The sequence below is a fragment of the Ambystoma mexicanum genome, chromosome 12 (genome assembly GCF_040938575.1).
Source record: "Ambystoma mexicanum isolate Mex_15411 chromosome 12, UKY_AmexF1_1, whole genome shotgun sequence".
In the NCBI taxonomy this organism is placed as follows: Eukaryota; Metazoa; Chordata; class Amphibia; order Caudata; family Ambystomatidae; genus Ambystoma; species Ambystoma mexicanum.
In genome coordinates this window covers 796,046,599-796,068,942 of record NC_090936.1, presented here as the reverse complement: position 1 = coordinate 796,068,942, position 22,344 = coordinate 796,046,599, and the positions used below count along the sequence as shown (strand labels likewise).

Genomic DNA, 22,344 nt, shown 5'->3' with positions numbered 1-22,344 from the left:
GGGTGAAATTGCTTTTGAAAATAGAAAAAGGTTGTAATTGGTTTAAATCTAAACCTTATCAAGGAATGCTAAAGCTCATGATCTTGTAATGTTCCATGGTATTGTTTAGTTTTGACATTCAGGGGTTTTTGTGGGACAGGAGGGTTGAACTATTTATTTGGCTTGTGTTCCATGTACATGAGACCCAAAAGTGAAATCCCAAAAAGTGAGTTTTTGAATTTAAGCTTTGTTTTGTGGCACAGAGAATGTGGGGTGTGTAATCATTTGGTGCAAATATTCATTGAATCTATTATTCAATAAATATATATTTTTTCTGTTGCCTGACCTGTTTCTTGACTTATTGGTGGCACAGGGGGGGGGATCTACGTGGGTCTATATGAGTCAAAGACAGGGCTAGTCTGAATCAGATAAATTACATATTGTGTGGCAACTTAACTGGGAGGGAATGAACTCCCCGTGTTAAAGGTTGTCTCTAAATATATTGTTACAGGTTTACTGGGCAAACATGTTGCAATACCCTGCATATGAGCAAAAGTGGATGGAAAATACCCAGATTCACTGCAATGTTCACTCTGCTGTCACAGATTCATGCACTCTTAGATCACAACATGGCAGATGGCGCCCATGGCAAGGCTCCCCTCTCTGAATGGTCTATCCTGTGGAGCATTGCTCTGGGAAGCACTACCTCTATATGCAGGTTATTGGGATGCAAAACCTCTACTGGTGAGGAAAGCGCACACTTATCGCCAGATTTCAGCACTTTCTACTTCCTGTAATTGTCGGAGGGACGATAAGAAAGTGGACAGGGTTTAGCCCCCTTTCTCACTCCTGGTCTCTTCATTCCTTTTGCATAACACTTGCAGTATGTTCTGCACAGAGATGGGAGAATTAATTTAATAAGGCATAACATACATTCACGTATGAAGTTGGCAGATAAATGATATAAGCAGTTTCAAAAAGTGGGCGATTTTACCTGCCTCCTACTCTCTCTGCAACACCCACAATTGGAAGAAGGATTTGGCATACATTTGGATAGGACTGAAGGGCTCATCAGTAGTTTGGATGTGGATGCAGAATAACACAGAAGGTAATTACTGTATTCCATGTGGTATTCTCAGGAGAAAGTACTAATGACTTTACTGACATTCGGCCTCATTACGAGTTAGGCGGTGAGTGGTAAAATTGGTGGTAACTGAGTTACCGCCAATTGTACCACTATGTCAAATTATGAGTTTTGGTTTTGAGTGGAGAATTTATCTATAGCAAACCCCTCGAGGTAAATCTTTCCACTCAACACCGAAAAATCAGGAGAATTGGCAGAATTACTGTGGTGGTAATTCCGCAAGAAAAGCCCCATTGGCTCCAATGGACCCAAAATAAATGTGCACTTGTAATTAGAACCAAAATTCTGCCTGACCAAGTGGCGGTAACGGTCATTCCCCAGGGCTATTTTTGGAGGATGTACCTCTGAAATTCTGCCTAACTCATAACAAGGCCCATTATGTTGTGAGTGTAAGGCTGAAAATGCAGTGTTTCTGGAATACCCTATTAAAAAATGTGAATATGCATGTCTATCCCTATTTAATGGATGGAAATGCATATGCAACACTATTCAAAGAAGGGTCAATAATAATCCTCTGAATTGTGCTCCTTCAAACACAAAAGGGACGAAAGTGTGAACATCAGATGCTCACATTCACACCCCCTTTTTGGTCTCTCGGAGTGTAAACGCATAACGCCTACTCCTTTATCAATGGGTCTGTTGCATGGATTTTTTTAGAGCATCTAAGTGTGCCTTGTACAGTCTGGGCTGCAGTGTGTCATGCATGGCCTATGGTGTTGCGCTCTGTGGCACTGCATATAAAGTATGAGGGGCCGATTCATGGAATATTTGCCCGGTTCAAACTGAATTTGCACTTCTGAACATTGACTTTGCACTGCCGACACAAACCCTGATTCATGGAACGATGCAAAGTGTATTTTCGCCATGCAAAGTCCGAGCAAAGTCAGCGCATAGTCATTTTTGCAGTACAAAATGACTTTGCACGGCAAAAATACACTTTGCACGGTTCCATGAATGAGGGTTTGTGTCGGCAGTGCAAAGTCACTTTTCAGCAGTGCAAATTCACTTTGAACTGGGCAAATATTCCATGAATCGGGCCCTGTGTGATTAAGGTGGGAGCAGGATATGCTGGCATTGTGCCGCCGCCCCATGCTTGGTTCCGGGGTAACCTGGTTGAAGTGAAGTATTAGGCTATCTGCAAGTGCCATGTGAATGATGGGCTGCAAAGGGCTTTGGTTGTTACTGTTGCAATCCTTTGCCACTTAGATGTCGATGTTTACATCTATCGAATGAGAACGCATTCAGCCAAATCACAATCCTAGACCGACTGTTGTCCTAGAAAAGTACCAGGAGTTTCGAGAATGTTCCAACAACACATCCCTTGTCGTGTGTTAACATTCAGGAAGGAAACCAGTGAGGATTAAAAGCTGCTTTAGCGTTCCCTTTTTCTGTAGGCCCGTAGTTATCTGCTTCAATCCACTTAAGCTGCAAATAGTAATAACCTGCGAGCATCTGCCATCATCTGTTTGCAGTTGCTGACATCTGGAATTTGCAGGTTTAAAACTGTAAGCCACCCCTTCCTATGAAAGCAAATCCCAAACCTGTAGATTTTAAAAACACATGCCAACTTTCTTGGGGAGGGGGGGGGGGTGCTCTCCGGAATACTGGGCCAGCTTCAGTGAAATGGAATAATTAAACAAAATGGAAGGGGGGGAACCTGACACCCAGCAAAAATATGAGACCCGGGGAACATGTTTTGACATGGTTGCTTAGTTTGGGTTTGAAAGGGCAAACATGAGGTTCTGCACATGGAAAGCGGCGCTCGTGAAATCAAGCTGGGTGTTTCCCCGTACCTGCTGCTTCCGCAACCAGAACCTGGACGCTCTTGATCGGCCCGTGGTTGTCGTTGAAGTAACAAATCGGCATCCGGATAGTAATAGTTGTGGAGGAAACAATGAGGGTGCCGCTGCTGTCATACACTGGCACCGGTCTCTTTGTGGGCAACGGCGGCTCTGTGGTAAAACAAATACAGCGAAAGGTTCACTTGACACCATTGATCAGGCCAAATAAGCACATGTAAAAGCTGGGCTTTGGTTGCAATTTGCTTTCATTGACAATCTGGGTATGGACGGTGTGTTGGTGGTGTCACCATACATTGAAAACACATAGGGGCTCATTTTCAAATGAGCCGTAACGTCAATGGAAGGCGGAAACGCCCTTGTGTAAGGCTTTTATGCCTTCCACTGATGCCACCACTCATTTGTTTGGTGGAGAGGAGGAGTGAAACGCAACCTGCGTTTCTGCAGCCACTTTTCCTCTCTGCCATACAAATGCCGGAGCATACGTGCCGACATGGATTTTCATACTGGCGCAGAGATCCTTATGAGGTCCGTCCGCTCTATGCACCAGCAAACAGCGGGAGGAACCCGTAGGGATTCATTGTACACGCTGGCATGGTCGGGAGCGTGTGCAATTGAAATGAAACCCTGCCCGATATGCTGACATGTCTCGGAGGGTTGATTTTCATTTGGGGGTAAGCAGTGTTGCCAGTTGAAATGAAACCCTCCCTGACATGCGATCGATTCGGGGAGGCGTTCATTTGAATTGTGAGCACTCAAAATGAAAAGTAAATGCTGCCTCGCATGCCAGCGTGCCAGGAAGCGCTTACTCGCTTGGCACTGAGGAGTGCAAATGTGAAGGGCAAAAGGAGGTGTGCACACTTGTACGCCACCTTTCGCCCTTTAGATGTGCACACCACAGTGCAAAAGATGAATATTTGGTGGCCGAGACCTGGCTACCCTGAGTGCAAATGTAGCAGGTCCCGGGTGTCAAATTATGCTCAGGAGCAAGATGAGCTCTAGATTGTTCCAAAATGGATACGTTTACATAGTGTTATCACGCAGGTAGTGCCAGTATGTTTTGAAACTCCTCAAGAAAATATTGTCTACCTTCCACCAGAAAACCACTGTGAGAGCTCAGATAAACTTGCAACTCAAGCATGCTAATGCGCTCTGCCTAGGCCTCCTCAAGTTCCAAATCAACAGACTGAAGAAGACTTAGTGAGTGTTGGGCACCTGATCTTTGGTAGGGATGCACCTGAATCAACATTACAGTGATGTGCCTTACCTACAGATTCCCGGAGGGCAATCCTCCTGGGTAACCTCAGGATAGAATGAGGGCCTATCGCTCCATCGAACACTATATACCCAGCACACCTACGAGGTCTCAGCAAAGATCAGCGCAAGGGGAAGAAACAGCAGACATTCGGGCCAGTCCTGTGAAATAAATTCCCCATGGAGATCTGCAACCTCCCCAGCCGCTAATGCAATTCAGTCTCTCAGTGGAATGCTGCACGGTTCCTGCTGTGTTCTCCCATACGCCACCCTCTTCACAGGAGTGAGACATTGGAACTCCGTCTATGGTCTGCAACAATAGCTGGAACCCAAGTGTAAGGCAACCGCAATGTACCTCTCTGCTGAGAACAGATGTTCCCCAAAAGTGCAATCAGGTTATCCACACTACACCCATATTCTGCTGGACTCCCTGTGCCCCTCATCTCCTTGACATACTGTAACCAGTCGAATCCAAGGCTGCTTCTTTTTCCAGTTTTCTCTAACACTTAACATGGCGACCATAGGATTTGTATATCTTCCAATTAAGGACAAGATGGCTGCACATCTACCTCTGCTATTAAACAACACCAAGGGGCAATTGTTTGGTAACGTTTATGCCATATACAACAGCAAAACATAAACAATGAGAAGCAATAATACGCATTAAGAACAAGTTTACCATAGGCCTTCTTGGCCAAAACAAGCATGTACCTAAGATTTCATACTAGGGCATCTCCAAACAGTCCTTTTTCTCATAACCCAAAACTAGAAGGGCGTCAGTAACATTTTTAATATAATGAAGTCTACAAGGCAAAGTGATTTCCCTTTGGTTTGAAATCGTATTTAAAATAGAACATCCCAAAATGTGAATGTTCAAAAAATACTTAACCAAGAATCTATCCCTGGCCATTTTGTGGCTGTCGAACCCAAGGGACTGCTCCCCTGGCCAGGCATGAATGGCTGCCCAGAGAGACTCTTATTGAGCTAGTAGACATCTCCTAGTGAAAGAGCTATGATTTCTTCCCACCTGATTGGTGACATTTCATCAAAACTACACGGGTAGCAAGTGGTGCTGCACACTCTTTGACCTCCAGATAACAACACAGGAAGTAACATCATGTGAACTGTGACCAAAATGACATCACTCAGGTGAGTTGTATACAGCTTTTCATCCATGTGAAATCACTGAAAGTGGATGACACAATCCTGTATTCAGCGTTAAATATATATCTTTGTAGGTCAAAGTCAACTCAAGGCTACTCCTAAATGACACAGCGATTACCTGGCAAATTATAGAGGTTACAGGTGCAACACCAGATGATCCAGAGAAGACATTCATGCGGGTTCTAATATTCTCAATTTCTCTTTGTATCTGGATTCTCCATTGTCAGTATTCAGCAGATGTGAAACGTGTCCCGGGTTAAACAAAGCATCACAAAGGGCAGTGGACAAGTTCTACACATCCAGTGCTACAGTGCACAGGGCATGCACAAGTGAATGCCATTTCAGATTTGTTTAGCTCCTGGCTCTTAGAAAGCAAACTACTGATTTATATCAAATTTTGTTTTCTTGCCTCAGTACACCATCATTCATTCATCTCACATGAATGAGGGGTGTTCATTTGACTGCGTCTGGGATTCATAGATCTAGGGGCCAGACACTGGCGTAACGGGGGCCGCCGCACTCCCTGCAGTGTGGGGCTCCCACCACCACATGTCTTGGGAGGGGGCCCCCTTTGTCTAAAGAAAGAGTTCTTTTTTTTTTTAGTTCACTTTGCCTTCATAAAGAAATTATTTCTGTTACAGGGTAACAGAAATAATTGCTTTATGAAAGCAGAGTGACTACAAAAAGAAACAATTTATTTTTGAAGTCTGAGGGCTCCCCAGACCCCATGACATGGAAGCCTCTAGACTGGAGGCATCAATGCTGTTAGCACCATGGTCCATGCCGGTGTCCGCCATGGCGGAATGGGGAATTACCACCGCATTCCGAGGTTGGTGGGGCGGTAATTCCCCATGCCGCCATGGACCTTCCCCATTCACATTTTTGCCCCATAGGGCTCAATGGGAATGGAGAAGGCGCTAAGTACGGTGCTGCAAATTGCCAGCCGTTAAGGTCGGGTCCCGCAAAGGGACCTTGTAATTAGGCGCTAATAGGTTAACGGCGCCACAGCCTTTTACAGCGCCGTTAACCCATTAGCGCCTGGGTCGTAATGAGGCCAATTATCTCCATTAAGATTCAGCCCCTAATGGAAATAATTTTGTTATGAAGTCGGAGTGACTTCAAAAAGAAACCATTTCTTTTTAAGTAATAGGGCTCCCCTCAACCCCATGATGTGTGCGTGTGTGAGTGTATGGTAAAAGGGTGAACACTTAAATGTATAGGTGGCTGGGGATGCGTGTCAAGTGTATGGTGAAAGGGTGCACACTCATAGGTGGCTGCCTGTCTGAGTGTATGGTGAAAGGGTACACACTTAAATGTATAGGTTGCTGCCTGGGTGTGCCTGGATGGTGAAAGGGTAAACACTTAAATGTATAAGTGGCTGCCTATGTGAGTGTATGGTGAAAGGGTGCACACTTAAATATATGGGTGGCTGGGTGTGTGTGTGTGTGTGTGCGTTGAATGATGAGTGTGCTTGTGTTCAGGGGCACAACAAAACCTACATTTCGGGGGTGGGGTGCTAACCCTTCAAATGTTGGGAGAGGTGTTGGGAGAGGTGCTAACTTCACAGGTGGTGGGGAAGGGGAAAACTTATTTGTGTGGTGTGTCTAACTTCTTTATGCATTCTATTGAGCATATTCTAGTGCAGCTTCAATGTTTCAAGCAGTTAACTCTATCCTTTAAGTCTGAAAGCACTCACTTATAGGCTGTTGTGAGAATAAGGGGTCTCCTGTCCCCTCTCTACCCTTCCAATCACTTCCTTGGCCTGCAAGTACTAAACCCACATCAAGATTTCAATTGCCTAACGAATCATGTATTTGAATGCAGGTACTAACAGTGAAATGCTTTATGATAGTAATTGCTGGACCTTTGTTAACAGCAAAACCCAGGTACTGTTTAACATCTGTGTCCTGTTCTCTCCAGCAATGGCTCTGCAGGTCACCCAGGTCGAGTCAACATAGCCCAAAATGTCAAGGGGGTGGGAGAGGTGGCTGAAGCCCAGCCAGCTTGAAGGTGTTGTGCCATTATTTGTGTTTAATCCCTTGCTTACTTATTGGTATTACTCGTAGCCCTATTCTTCCTCATCCCTGTACTTGTGTATGAGGTGATTTGATTCATACACAATTACTGGGATGAGGTAGAGGGACATGGAGGTAATTCCTGACTTAGTTACCTATAATCTTCATTACTCATAGTCCCACTCTTCCTTATTCCAGTACTTACCCATGAGGCAAGAGGCCTCATCCGTAAGCAGGGATACAAGGAAAAGGGACATGGAGGTAATTCTGGGCAGAGAAGCTGATTTTGGTGGTTGGGGCAGGAGGGGATGTGTGGGGGGTAGGAGGAGTGGGTTGGGAGGTGGATTGTGGAAAAAATGGTAATGGCCATCCATGTCCAGGCTAAGCAGGCTTGCTATGTGATATTAGTGGCTAGAGAGGCCTTTTGGTGCAGCCAGTCTAGTAATATCTTAATTTGGCTTGACTATTTTTTATCAGGGCATCTATGATAAAGCAGTTCTGCTAAGTGTAATTACCTGGCTAGACTGGCATTTGGATGCTGCCAGTCTAGCCATTCCTTACTGCAGCACTGTATATTTTTCTGGGCATCTGTGATAAAATAACCATGATAAGTGTTATTGCTTTGACTGGCATTTTGGTGGAACCAATCTAGCCATGTCTAAATGTGGCCTGGCATGCTTTACTGTAATATGTTATTATGTGTCTAGACTGGACTACATTGTGCAGCCAGTTGGACATGATTTCATTGTGGCATGGTATTTTTAAGAGCAAAGCATTATATTAATTAAAGCCTTAATGTTCCTGTGCACTGTTGGTGACTTGCATGTATTTGATTTTTAGATTGGTATTACCCTACAAAACAAGTGCAAATGTTCTGGCCTTTTAGCCAATCTTTCTCAGGCAGTTTGCTGCATTATGCATTAAAACACAGTTATATATTTCTCTTAGTGCAGTTTGTGGCGTACCCCTGTGGCAGCACGTTCATGCGTATGGCGCAAGCGTGGCAATCTAGGCCGGCCCACAGTTTGGCACGACCCGTCATTTGTTGCAGAGTTGGGAGGGGGTCCCCTCAGAGTGGCTCGCAGGAGCCCCCCAAATTTTGTGTTACGCTACTGGGACCAGAAATACAAAATAATGTTGTCTTGTACAATTGAACAGACCAAGTGAAAATGTGAATATTAGTTCCAAAATCCTCTAATCTCAGATCAGATCTGCCCTATTGCACACTTTAATTAGTATCCTATGAATCTTTATGGGGGTTTAGTCAATGTACCGACATTTGCTCTAAACCACTTCTGCTGCAACCCGTTTTAGTCATACCGAAGACATTGGGGCTCATTATTAGTTTGGTCGTATCTTTGCAGTAATTCCACCGAGATACCACTAAGTGGTATTACTGCTACTGCCACTTGGTCCGCTACCGCCACTTGGTCCGGTTGTATTACCTCTGGTGGTAATACCACCAGATTACAAGTGGGGGTTTGGCGGTGTAAATCCCAATCCACAGGACTCGATTGAGTATTTTTAGTTGTATTACCTGCTGCGGAATTACCGGCTGGTAAATCCTCCACTTTAACTCCCAAAATCTGGTAATTCCACCACAGGTACTACCGCCATAATTGCAAAAAAATGGAGGTATCAGAATTACCTCCACTTTTTTTCCTGCACCGCCAAACTCGTAACGAGGCCCAATTATTTTCACTTCACTTGTCTTGCATTGTACATTTATTAAGCACACATCCAGCAAGGAACTCGGCTTCAAGGTGCTGTGTCAACAGCAACATAAAACAAGCACCTACACTAAAGCATATTATTAACACAGTGGGCACATCATACAATATATGAAAACTTTTTGATCACCGCCCTACGGTGACTACAGGAGCTCCATCAGAAACGTTTTGGCTTTTCGAATTAAACTCACCTGAGCTAACAAAAGAGTGATAGACAGAGAACACTTACGACTTGGTGGCATTTACTGATGCCTGTTCAGGCAGACAGTGCCAGCTCCACCAGATATTCATACTGGGTGCCATAGAAGCTTTCCTTTTATTTTTTTATTTTGCATTTTTAAAGCGCTCACACAGCCCGCGGGCATCGCGGGCATCGAGGTGCTGTTACAGGAATTGTTTTTTTTTTTTGTTGCGTAGTTGTCTTTTTTATCTTAGTTGCGTATTTATAATGCGCTTAACTACCCAAAGGTTTCTAAGCACGGACCCGGGGATCGAAACTGTGTTGCTTAGTGTCGTCTTGCTTCCAAGGCAAACACGTTGCCGCTGAGCTATCCTCCAGGATATAAAAGACATACTGCCTTCAGTTGGGCTGGTGATGCTGCATGGTCACCCTGCCCTACTTCTGCCTAAATGGCGGGATAGGCTCATGTTTGCGCAACCCCAGTACCAGTCTAATCGCTGTTTTACGCCATCTGTAACTAGTGTAAACTCTTTCATGACAGCCTCGTGGAGACATTGCCAAACCAGCTAAGCGTGGACGATGCCAATGCCCGAATCGGAGTAGCCTAGCCCAGGGGTGTACTACGAGCCAAAAGAGGCCCTGGAGATAATTTTCAAAGTGGCCCAATATTACACATTTTCATCAAGCCCAACCCTTTCCCTATGAGAAAATGTGGAAATAAAATAGGTTACCACACAAAAGAGGCCCAGGCTGCAGAGGGCGACCGGGAAATCTCCAGAGTTCCCTCTAGGCCAGTCCACCCCTGCCTTGGCCTTTGGAGCGGAGCAGGGGCAATAGATGTGCGACTCGGCGATAGCGAGGATTTGACAGAGGACATTTCTTACAGCAGCAGACGGAAGGTGTAATCACAGGGAGCCCGTGTATGAACCTCTTGGAGGGAACGGCTCAGTTCATATTTCCCAATGTTCATTGCGGAATGTGCTTCTTCGTAATGCGTGTTTTATTCTGGTACACATGTTTAATATGGGCACAAAAGCCGCGAACAGATATGTCTTTGTATTGCCACATATTGCACAGCCATTTATTCACGGATTACCGGCTAACTATAAACGGAATGTTCACAGTATTTCTGCGTCATCCTTGTCTTGTTCTGACCCATTCCTCAGACAACAAAACTGAGTGCAGGAGCCTGGTCCCTAGACACGTCCAGCTAGTGCTGAGAGGAAGCAATTAGTATTTGTTTTAATGTTTGATCTCCCAATAACCAATCGATGATAGTATTACCTTGACTACCAGAGGAGTCCAGCCTGTCACGACCGACCACAACAGCGAGAGAATCCAGCAGGGCCACTCAGCTTATGGGAAACACATGTGAAATAGTAAATGCGTGTGAAACGGGTCATGCCATGCAAAACGATACCTTCGCAACCCGGCAAATGACTAGAGGCGCGGCTTAGCCATGAACTTCGAAGTGATGCTCTCTCTGACTAGTGCTGTTCCCACAGGGGCATTATCAGTTCTGATGCCTCAGGTAACCCTATCCGCACGGGGCTCTGCCGCACGGACAAGCCCTGGTCGGAGATACAGTGTCTTGAAGGTGGGCACGGATCCCTCAAGGTGAACAAACAAAGAGAACGGGCTCTGATGGATAATGTTTATTCGTAAGGCTCCATTCAACTTTCTCAAGAATTCACGTGCGTAATTTGCAGCAGAAGTGCGCATACCCTGAGAGAGTGCACGAGGCGCCATCTGCTAAAAGCATTCCAGGTCACCTCAGTGCACCAACAGCCAATACACGTATAATGGGGACTTCAAAGTGCCCGCCAAAGTGGAGTGATCTGTCTCCTGGGGGACCTGGTAACCTTTAGCACCGGGCACGAGGCTTGCCTCTCAATTCAGAAGTGGCAAACGATCAGCAAACGTTCACTATTGGGAACAAATCGAGCCCCTTTGTGATATGGAAATTGCAAGCCCGAGAGAGGAGGCGTGACAGGCGTGTAAACACAGGCGATGAGTGCTCCTGGCCTTTGAAGCGAGCCGGCCAGATACTTTTGAATCCTGTGTCAGGCTTCCAGCTTTTATCTCGATTGACAGCCATGCCAGTGCCAGTCACAGATGGCAACCCGGGAATCAGCAGCCACAGCTTTCGCTCGGCCATGTTGCAAGTGATCGATCTGCCGACTCTGCGCACTCGGCCCTGCAACATGAAGCGATCAGGATGCGGGGCAACGCCAGAAAACGTGAGCCGAATTTCAGCAAATGCTGAAAATGTTTCAATGGATCTATGAGGTTTTCCCACAGGCCAGTGTTGCCAAAGCCTGGTTTCCCGTGCCCGGCTTTGGCACTGTGTGCTAGAGTACACCATTCCTTACCTACCCCTGCGCCCCTGTTCCGCCCCCACCCCTTTCTTCCACCCATCTTTCTTGTATTGTGCGGGGGACACCCCCACAACTCCTGGTCCCCCACCAGGCCGCGCTCCCTTCCCTAATACTAATCTGCACCGTCTCCCTGAATCCCAACACCCCTATTCGCCAGCTCATCATCCTTAATATTTCCTGCTACCCGATTTCTCCTGTGTCCCCCTCCTTACCTTTCCAGTCACCCCTTCTCTTCCTGAAATCATGATTATGCGCTATTTCCCAACAGGCCACCATTCGGGAAAAGTGGCCTGTCGGGGAAAATCATCTGCCATAAATGGACTGAAGAGTTCCAACAGCTTCGAGGGGAATTCACATCCAAACCTCGTCACTTGTGCAATGTGTGGGTAACTGTTCTCATGTATATTTCATATTCATCTGCCAGTTTGCTTTTATGTTCATCCGTCCACCATACAACCACCCACCCCCAACGACCAAGCTGCCACACATTATCAATCGATCTTGCATCCATTCATCCACCCATCCACCCATCCACCCACCCACCCAGCCACCCACCAACCGATCCATCCACCCACCCATCCATCCATCCATTCCATCCATCCATCCACCCATCCATCCACCCACCCATCCATCCATCGAGCCAGATGCCCCCTATACACTGCCCCATCATCACTTCATCTGCCTCCACTCCAGCACTTCCCCCATCATAGTCACATCCTGAACACAGCTGGCCGTACCGCCTACCTGCACTAAAAATGTCCAATGTTGGTTGCCCTTAATCTATGTATGTCAACTTACGTATTGTCCCTGGTGACTGTTCCCTTTACTCCCCACCACAACCTGGTAGGTCAAATCGGATTTCTTATCTATCCTATGTTCTTTTGTGAGCAATAGAGCATTGTTTCTCCTGTACATAACTAAATAAATATAATTTTCCCACCAAATACACACACGCACAAAACCACCCACCCCTTCACGAACTACCCTTGGATCAACACCCTTCCATCATCCATCCAACCATTTATCCACAAACCCAGCCACCATTCACCAATATAGCTATCCATCCAGGCATGAGATGAGCTGTTCTGCTCTGGTTTCATATGTATGGCGATTAGTAGGCGTTTCCAGACAGTCTACTGCACTTTGAGGCCATAACAAAGCCAGATTGGCGCCAGCTACGACGATCTGTGCTGAGATAACAATAAAAACTAACCATGAATGCATGTTCCTTACATGCAGCACACAAAACTAACTTCAGAGTGGGCATACTCATTGCACCCATATCATGCAACGGGCCTCATTACAAGTTTGGCGTTAGCCTTGCCGGTAAAACCAGCAGGCTGCCACCAAACTTGCAAATTTTTCCAGCGCACAGGAATGGGCAATTCCCTATTACAACCCTGGCGGACCTGGGAATTGGCCATTCCTGGGCACCGGAAAATATTTTTCCCCATTCCCATTGAGCCCCATAGGGCTCAATGGGAATGGGGAAGCCGGATGCACCGGCACTATTCGTTGCCGGTGCATGTGGCATGCTTTGCTTGAAGATTGCTCTGCTTGAAGATCAGACATGGCGGCCGCAAAGGCACCCGTGAGTGGAACTCGTAGTTTGCCGGTACGGTAACAGCAGTACTGGTAAGCTTGCCGGTACCGCTGTTACTGTACCGGCAAACTTGTAATGAGGCCCAATGTGTTGCTTGATTGTGTAAAGCAATGCCGATCCAGACTTTGAGCTCATCACAATGGCAGTGAAGTGCTTCACACATCCTACATAACTTCATATGGCATCTCCCATCCTGCTTTGGAATGTGCCTATTTTGGGAGTCCAATTTGGAGCAAATTAATTTGTGTTTCTACAGGTTTTAATTTAATTCTGCCGTTTTTTCAAGGGTTTTTGAAGGTTGCCCAAGTCTATCTAATGCCCAAATGTCCATTTCCTCTGCTGCTAGCAAAGTGTCTAGTCTGGGTGTTGATTTCAGAGTAAATGCATTTGTGATTTGACAGGTTTTAATGCTACACTGACTTTGCTTTTGTAGATCGTTTCCAAGTGCTGCCCAGATCACCATTATTCTTTCATCTGAGCCATTTTTGGGGTACATTCATTTTAGTTTCAATCATATTTTCTCCACCTTGGGCCCAAAGACTGACCTGTTCCTTGCCCATTTTCGCAGAAACACATAGCATTCCCTTCCAAGTAATTCATTGTGACATCCGCACACCACTCACAGGGATCAGCTTATTTTCCGATGCCGCCAAGAAAGTTTGGGCTGTGGATTTTGGTCCGACCTCCACCTGGCAATTGTACTTTTACTTCCCTCTTCCTCTCTCGCCCCCTTGTAATTTCAAATATCATTGGTGCAGTTCGATGCTGTACAAAGAGCAGGTTGTCCAGTAAACATAGCTGTTTTTTCCACAGTTCTCTTTCTTTCTCTGGGTTCACCCTACAGTCTCATGTTAACCAAACTAGACAACTGCAGATTTAGGGCATTTACTTGGCTAGTAGCGCGGCTACATAGCCTGCTTTGATTTAATTTTTACCAACATTTTATTGTTTGTGCATTTTATTAATTTCCTTTTATTGGATACTAGTTTGGGCTAGGGCCACTGGCGGTTGACTGGACACCTGTGTTTTACATGTGCTTTTCACATTCAGCATACGTCTAGATTTATTTTATTTCTAGCCTCTTATTTTATTTAAATTTGTTTATTTCCTTGTACTCCCGCTCAGTGCGGGTAGGTTGCCTGGCCTCCTGGCATCCACAGGGCTCGTCCTGCCAGCTCACCTGTCTTCTTTCTTGCAGACATTCACCCACCTTGCGAGTCTGCTCTCGCTGTCGTTGATTCCCTCCATACTGATTGGCTCCTTCCAAACTATGTGGTATATTTGTACACCTCCCTTTTGGAGGTGCAGTGGACGGGAACAGCAGAAGCACCTTATCCTTGCCAAAGTCCCGCCAAAGTCTGGCCCATCTGGCTCTGGGCTAAGGCATCTGCCCATTCTAACATAGTTTCTCACACAATGAGCTCATTAGAGCTGCACATCCTGGCACTAAATTGCCTCCCAACCGGTCCCTGCCTTGCGATACTGGTAACCATAGTCCACCGGAGCCTTCTCCAGAGGTAAGGTGTTCACTTTTCAATGCGCGCTGGCTCACAGCGCATGCTTTAGACTGCCATGCTCTTCTTCATGACCACACTCTGTACCTAGTGTGGGTCATGGAGACCTGGTTTAACGACGCATCAGACACTCTGTTGGTTCATGCCCCTCCTCCGGACTACAATATTCTTAGGCTTGAAAGAGCCAGACCCCTCTCTGGCAGAGGGGTGGCCCTTATTCATTGCTCCACTTTCTTGTGCTCTGCATTAACTTTCAAGCTTTAACATGAGAGGAAATGGCGGGCTCCAAAGGCAATACCGGCTCCTTGTCCGCAATAAGAAGAGAGCCCATATTCAAGCCCGCATCTCTGTGGCATCTAACAACTCGGTTGAACTAAAATCTGCAAGGAGCTGGCCAACCCTGCTGCAGTCTGTACCTTTCCTGTCGCCTCCCATGCCCTCTATACAGCCCTTACCTCTCATTGTATCTAAAAAACCCAGGACATCCTGTCCTCCCTCTCGTCCTCTCCTCCACCTCCCCCTTCTCTCTCTGATACCTCTGCCCCCCCTGCAGCTGCCTTTCCTCCCGCTTTCTTATCTTTTCCTCTTTTCTACCCTGACGAGATTTCCAGACAAGTCCTATCTATGAAAGTCTCGTCAAAGCATGTTCTTCCCTGTTCATGCAAAACCATCAACAACCACATTGAGACACTTGCTCCTGCTCTGGCCGACTTCTGCAACCACTCCTTCACCTCTGGAGCCTTCCCCTCCACTCTGAAACACTCTTGTGCACCCTCTTCTGAAAAAACCCCACAGCCGACCCCTCTTGACTGGCTAACTATCGCCGATCTCTATCACTCCTTTCCTGGGCAAACTCCTGTAAAAGCTGGCCATCTCCCAGCTTAATCTTCACACCGATTCTGCTGGTTGTCTCCATGAGCATCAGTCTGGCTTCAGAGCTGCCAGAAGCATGGAAACTGCTCTCCTGAACATCCGTGAAGACATGCTCTCCAACCTTGATTCTAACATCCCATCTGTCCTCATCTTGCTTGATCTTTGTTCTGCTTTTGAAACGGTCAACCATGGCATCCTGGTTAATCACCTCTGTGATAATCTAGGTATCACTGATCAGGCCCTGGCCTGGTTGACCTCCTTTGTCTCCAACCAGCCCTCCCAGGTCCAACTTGGGTCCATCCTTTCCTCTATCTCACTTTCTACCTGCGGGGTCCCCTAGGCGTCTAACCCCTCTCCCTGGCTCTTCAACCAATACCTGGCACCGCTTGCCCACAGCATTGCTGCTCTCTGCTCAAACTTTAAATGCTATGTGGAAGACACCCAACTTGTTGTCAGGCTCCCCTCTGCCACCTCTTCTCCCTCTCTCACTCCGACTGTCTGTCTGCAATCTAGGAGTGGTGCGCCATCAACTATCTCTGCCTTAATGAAAGTACGACAGAGATTCTCCTCATCAGCACACCTGCACCTTCCTTTCCTGTCATTCTCTGGCTGGCCTCCCTTGGCCCTCTCCCAGCTCCCACCTGCCAGGCTAAGAACCTTGGGATCATCTTTAACTTCATGCTCTCCTTTTGTCCTCACATCTTGAACATCTCAAAAAAATCTATCTACCAACTGCACCTCCTCAGAGGTATTCTTTGTTTCCTCTCCTTCCCTCAGAAGCTTACGGTCTCCAGAGCTATGGTTCTCTCTAGGCTGGACTATTGCAACAACCTCTTTCTAAATATGCCTGCAACCACTGTCCGTCCTCTGCAGCTCATCCAGAACAGGACTGCAAGACTTGTCCTTGACTTCAAGCCCTGGGATTGTATCTCTCCAGCCCTGAAATCTCTTCATTGGCTCCCAGTACCTGCAAGGATTAAATTCAAGACCCTCTGCATTATCCACAGGGCTTTCTGGGGCGAGAGTCCACAATACCTTCAACTCTCCCCTCCATAAATACATTCCTACTCGAGCTCTTCACTCCTTCACATCCAACTCCCTTAGGGTCAGTCGCTTCTCCAAGCAACGAGTTTGGGGTAGGACCCTTTCCTCGGACGGGGCCTCCCTCTGGAACAGCCTCCCTACCTCCCTGAAACTTGAGGAGAACCATCTTTGGTTCTGGAAGCACCTCAAGACTTTCCTCTTTGCTTCTGCCATCGCTCATCCTCAATCCTGCTAATCAGTCTGCTTTGGCACCGGGCACCTGGTTACCCTCTGATTTCGGGCCAGATCCCTGCAATCCCAGCCATACACCCGCACTGCCTCTTGGTAACCCCTGCACTTGGGTCTGTATCAGCAACCCTTCAGTCCACTTCCAGCACTTATCAGACACCCGTTGTCTACACCTTATTCTCGCACTTACCACCTGCTGGCCGCACTACCTGTTGTTGTTCTATCACATGTTCACCACTCTCCACTGCCAGCTAGCCCTTTCCCCCTTCCCTCTCCCCTGCACTTGCACATTCTCGATGTCACTCAGCCAAGTAAGAACGTTGTTTTGCTCTCCCTTGTTTCCCCTCCCTTGCCTCATTGTGCTCTGAAACACTTGTATATGGGCGCGATACAAATAAAATATCATATCATATCAATAAGCACACCTCCAACATGGAAGCGCCTTTGGTCTGCATCAGCATCTACCCCTCGTGCACTTTGTATACTCTCCTGGTCTATATCCCTCCAGGCCATGATGCAGGTTTTGTACTGTGCTTTATTGAGGAGCTCACTGACCTTAGGTTACAATATGACACTCTTATTGTCCTGGGGGATTTCAATTTTCACCCCAATAACATCAAGGACATACAGACGGACCGCCTGATTTCCTCTGTGTCAGACCTCAGCCTGTATCTGCTGGGTATAGGTCCACTCATTCACTCTGCAAAACTCATGATCTTATACTGGCCCTGCCTTCCCGGGTCACTGTGTGCCCTTTTGTGCCTGTCACCTGGTCAGACCATCGAATCATTCCCTTTAGGATTAACGCCTGCCCTGGACCCTTGACCACTGCCCTCCTGTGTCCCCCTTCTCAATGCTGGCACAATATACCTAGCACCAGTATCAAGATAGGTATCACTAATGCTCTTCCCTCTGAAACTCGGGCTGATCTGACCACGCTGCAAGCACCTTTTTTTACCACTGCCCACCTCTTATCCCCACTGAAACCATCCAAACCCTGGGGTCAGCCCTCAGAGCCATGCTTCTCTTACAGCCTCACTGGTCTCCACCTGGCTCACATAAAGGCTGAGTGTAAGTGGCATATTGCCTACTGCCCATTTGCCCATCTGGTTTTTCCCAGAGCCACTACGGCCTACCAGAATGCCGTCATGAAGGCGATAATACAGCCAAGAGAACATCAAGACATCTCAGAAGGGGGAAGGCAAAGCCTTCCTCCTGCCATGGCCCGCCTAATTAACTAACAAAGGCTCCATGGAGCCACCCTTTCCTTAGCTGATGGTGGCAGCCTCACATACTAAGCAGAGTCAAGTTAAACAGGCCCATGGGAGGTCTGGTCGCAGTACTAACAAAGGACAGGAAAACCCCAACAACATTTGATATGCACTGTGTCAACCTCAAGCCAGCTCCTACCTCTCAGTATCAAGGGCAGTGACCTATCATGTCTGGATGTCATGACTAATCGAGTTCTGCCATTTTGGAGAGCCTGGAGGTTTCATACTCGGCTTGCAGTAGCCATTTCTTCCTCCAAGATGGCCACCGCAAGTGTTCCCGGTTAGCTATGAACAGTGCCTAGTCATCATCCGACAGCATGCATATGTGCCAGACACACTCCTGAGCATCGTGTCTCAATGCTTGACGGTACCAGCCTTGTTTTGCTATGACTAGTGTTCCCTTGCTGAGTGCTCATTTCGTCTGTCCTTGCCTTCCTGCTCCTGGATCCTTCCTCCTCACTGTGTGCCTTGCACTGCGCTCCGTTGTACCTTCCGTTCCTTTCATTGTTCTGTTCCTTGTGCTGCTCCCCTTCCTGGATTTGCTGATATTACCTTCTCCTGCTAAAGATCTTGGTTCTTACCTTTCATTCTTCTACTTTACTTACCTGGATCAGCATGCTTAACATCTCCCGGCTATTTACCTTGGAATTACCTGCTCTGCTCTTCACTGGACCATCTACAGGTTTTTTTCCCCCTTTTGTTTTTTTGTTACTGAATTCTGGGTTGTTTCCCAGTCTGCCTGTGGATTACTTACCTGGCAGGGTGGTGTCAGGGGAGGCCCACCCTTTTCTGCATGAAACCATAACCAAAAGAAGAATTCCAAGACAAGGCCAAACTAAATCCTCACACAAGAATCCACAAGTGAGCCCTGATCTGCAGTCTTCAAAATCTGTCCCTGGATCTATGTATTTACAGTAGTCATCCCTGCAGGGGTACCCCATTCAGATGGTACGAGTATGTGGTTTGGTGGAGACTAAAAGTCTGGTCTCGCCGTAGCTTCAAGGAAGTCCTGTCACTTTAGTCAGGAACCACAGAGAGCTCCATTAACCAGAGAAACCCTTTGATCCACAACATACAGGAAGATGGGTGGGACTTGGTATTACATCTTTTTACCCCTTTACCTTTTCTGTTGCAAAGCATTCTGGTTATGACCTCAAGCATAAAGGAGTTTCTTGGTGGGTACCCAGGATTGATTAATTAAGGTAGGCTTAGCCTACACTGATCACTGGGCCCATTTGGCTTTAGAGGAGGGTTGAGCCCCTCCTTTGGGCAGAACATCTGAAGACTTTGCAAGGAGTAACAAGGAAAACTCATTTGGACCCTGGCTGAAGCTACAGTCTGCCTTACAGCTTCAGCCAGTAAAGGAAGGCCAGGACCTCCAAGAGGGAAGCAAGATCCCTCCCCTAAACATCTCCCACAGGGCAGAGGGAGATACTGAATTCAGAGGACCCTCTCTTCTATATTCGTCCCATCTCCCTGCTTTCTTTCTTCATGAAGTTACTTGAAGCTCTGGTTCATCCCCTCCTTCACTAGTTTATGGAGGACTCTGGTCCACTGAACCCTTTCCAGTCAGGGTTAGGCCTGGACGGGGCACGGAATCTGTTCTGATGTCTGCGGTCGATGATCTGGTCCAGATTGTAGACCAGGGGAGTCTTGGTGCCCGGATCCTTTTATACCTCTCCGACGCATTCAACACCATTGATCATGCCATCCTGATTAACAGACTTTCAGCAGTAGGTGCCTGCATCCGGGTCGTTGATTGGTTTCTTTCCTTTCTCCCGGATCGCTCCCAATCCCCCTCTCTCTCCCCATTCACCTCACTCCCTATGCACCTCACTTGCAGTGTACCTCATGGTTCTGTGCTCTCTCTCCTCTTCTTTCCAATCTACATATATCGAGCCCCTCGTCAAACTGATTTACTATTTTGGTTTTTGGTGCTACTCCTACACGGATGACACGCACATCTTGGCTTGCCTTGATCTGGCTCTCCCTTCCACCGCTCAGAGCTGTCGCTCCTGTATTTCTGCCATCTACACTTGAATGGGTAGCAAATGGCTCCATCTTAATGGCGGTACGATGAAAGTCCTTGTGGTTGGTGCACCTTCTGACTCCTTGCCTTGGTCTTCAGCCTTCTGGCAGGCTGAACCTGGCCCATGATGCCACCTTCTGCAGTAGTGAAAGATCTTAGCATCATGTTATCGGCGTCCCTGTCCATGCTTGCCCAGGTGAGTGCAGTGTGCCAATCTGTTCAGTTTGAACTTTGCATCCCTTGCAAGGTTCTCCGCTAGCTCCCATCTCATCTTCCACCTTTAGTTGCCTCTTCTCTCATTTCAGGTTCTTTGGACTACTGCAATTCCCTCTATCTTGCCGAACCAGCCTCCCAACAACGCCTTCGAATTTGACAAAACTATGTGGTCAGATTGGCCATTGGTGCTCCTCGTCTTTCCTCTGCCTCTGCCATCTTGAGCTCCCTGCACTGACTTCCGGTGTCCAAACATGTGAAGTTTAAGGAACTCTGCCTGGCCCATCAAACCTTCTACAAGATAGGCCCAGAGTATCTGCAGTCAAACATTAAGCGGTACATTCCCTCCCGTCATCGCCACTCTGCGGCTGCTGGCTGCATTTTTGTCCCCCGTTTCAAGTGCTCCCGCATGAGGGGCCACTTGTTTTCAATAACCGCAGCTCTGCTGTGGAACGCCTTACCCCCTTTCGCTCTGCAGCATCTGTGATCATCTACCCTTCCAGCGCGCGGTAAAAGCCTTCTTGTTTACCACCTAAACCATTGCTCTCTCTCTTTCAGTGTCTTTCAGTCTGTGCCTTTTAGTGCCGTAACATAACATAACATAACATAACATAACATAACATAACATAACATAACAGATTACGGAAGTGGTTGAAAAGGGGTGATATATAATGATAATGGTGTGTTATGTATATAGCACTTTCGCCAAAGCATTTTACAGAGAACATATTACATACAATATCACCCAACTGAAGCTGGTACTCATTTATCAACCTCGGAGGATGAACGGCTGATTTGGCCTTGCCAGGATTCAAACCTGCTGTAGAGGAGCGGCTGCATGCCTCTGCAGGAAACCCCAGCCTCCTACCCCCTATAGGTTGGAAGCCTGAGATTGTGCCGTGTTTGACACCAGCAGTTGCGCCAATACTGCAGCGTATATTCAAAAGAAGATACCCATTGAGACAACCCTATCAAATGTATCCGTGAAGGGACGACAATCTGAGGGAGGAACTCCCTGAAGGAATATGAGAAAAGAAACAAAGAAAGAAGCCTGTGACGTCATAAGAGAATATGAACAATGTCTCAGGATACTGGTTGAAGAGAATGTATGGATCTTACAGAAAATAATGATGAAGTAAAGAGTCAAGTGAACTTTTAAATATGAAGAAGAAGATTACACATACATGAAGTGCTACAGAGAATCAACCGTTCAATAATTGTACATACCCTGAAACACAAGGTAGACTAAGTCATCATAGAAGCTGGCTTTATGTAGTGATTAGAATGCAGGCAAAGCCACCACTGTATAGAAGCTGGATTCGGTATCGCAAATTTAGTAAGCCAGGACCCAAAAAGAAGAAAGGGAAAATTGTGTCGCAGTAAGAATAAGCTGAATAGTGAAGCTGTGCGGCGAGGTTGTCTGGCCTGAAGTCAAGACTGAAGCAGCCATGGTCAGCTATCTATTCTGGAAAGGAGTGAACATGCAAAGAATGAATCATCTCTTGTTAAGGTGCAAAGAAAGAACATCAAGAATGCAATGTTTTATTCATTTAACCTCTTAAGTGCCAAGGATGAGTATGTGCGTCATTTTTGCATAGACTTACATAATAGCTAATAGCCTGGCACTTAAGGGGTTAAGACATTTAAAACCTGCAAAATGGACCAAGTCGTGTTCTCCTGTCATGTGAGCCAAGGATGAAAAAGAGTCGAACATGGAGTCCTAGAACAACAATAGTGAGTGCCTGTTCAAAGACAATCTTCATGGCAGAAGGCATGGGTGATGAAAGATGTTGGGCTGAGTGGGGAGGTACAGTTGGGCCCACCTTCTTGCACCTGGGTCTGGGTTTATGTGCTTCTAAATAAACCGAATGTTTCAGATACGGCACAAGCGTGCCAACTAATTGTAGAGGTCCGTATAACAAAGG

The 22,344-nt window shown here is 46.8% G+C and overlaps 1 protein-coding gene across 12 annotated transcripts in view; it reads right to left on the bottom strand.

Moving 5' to 3' along the window:
- The window catches only part of PTPRQ (protein tyrosine phosphatase receptor type Q), a 2,012,995-nt gene that overhangs the window by 369,213 nt on the left and 1,621,438 nt on the right, over positions 1-22,344 (bottom strand). For all 12 annotated transcript variants that reach the window (XM_069629300.1, XM_069629298.1, XM_069629293.1 and 9 more), the window contains one exon: positions 2,917-3,075. In XM_069629300.1, the coding sequence (XP_069485401.1) occupies positions 2,917-3,075 (159 nt within the window). The remainder of the gene's footprint in view (positions 1-2,916; positions 3,076-22,344) is intronic.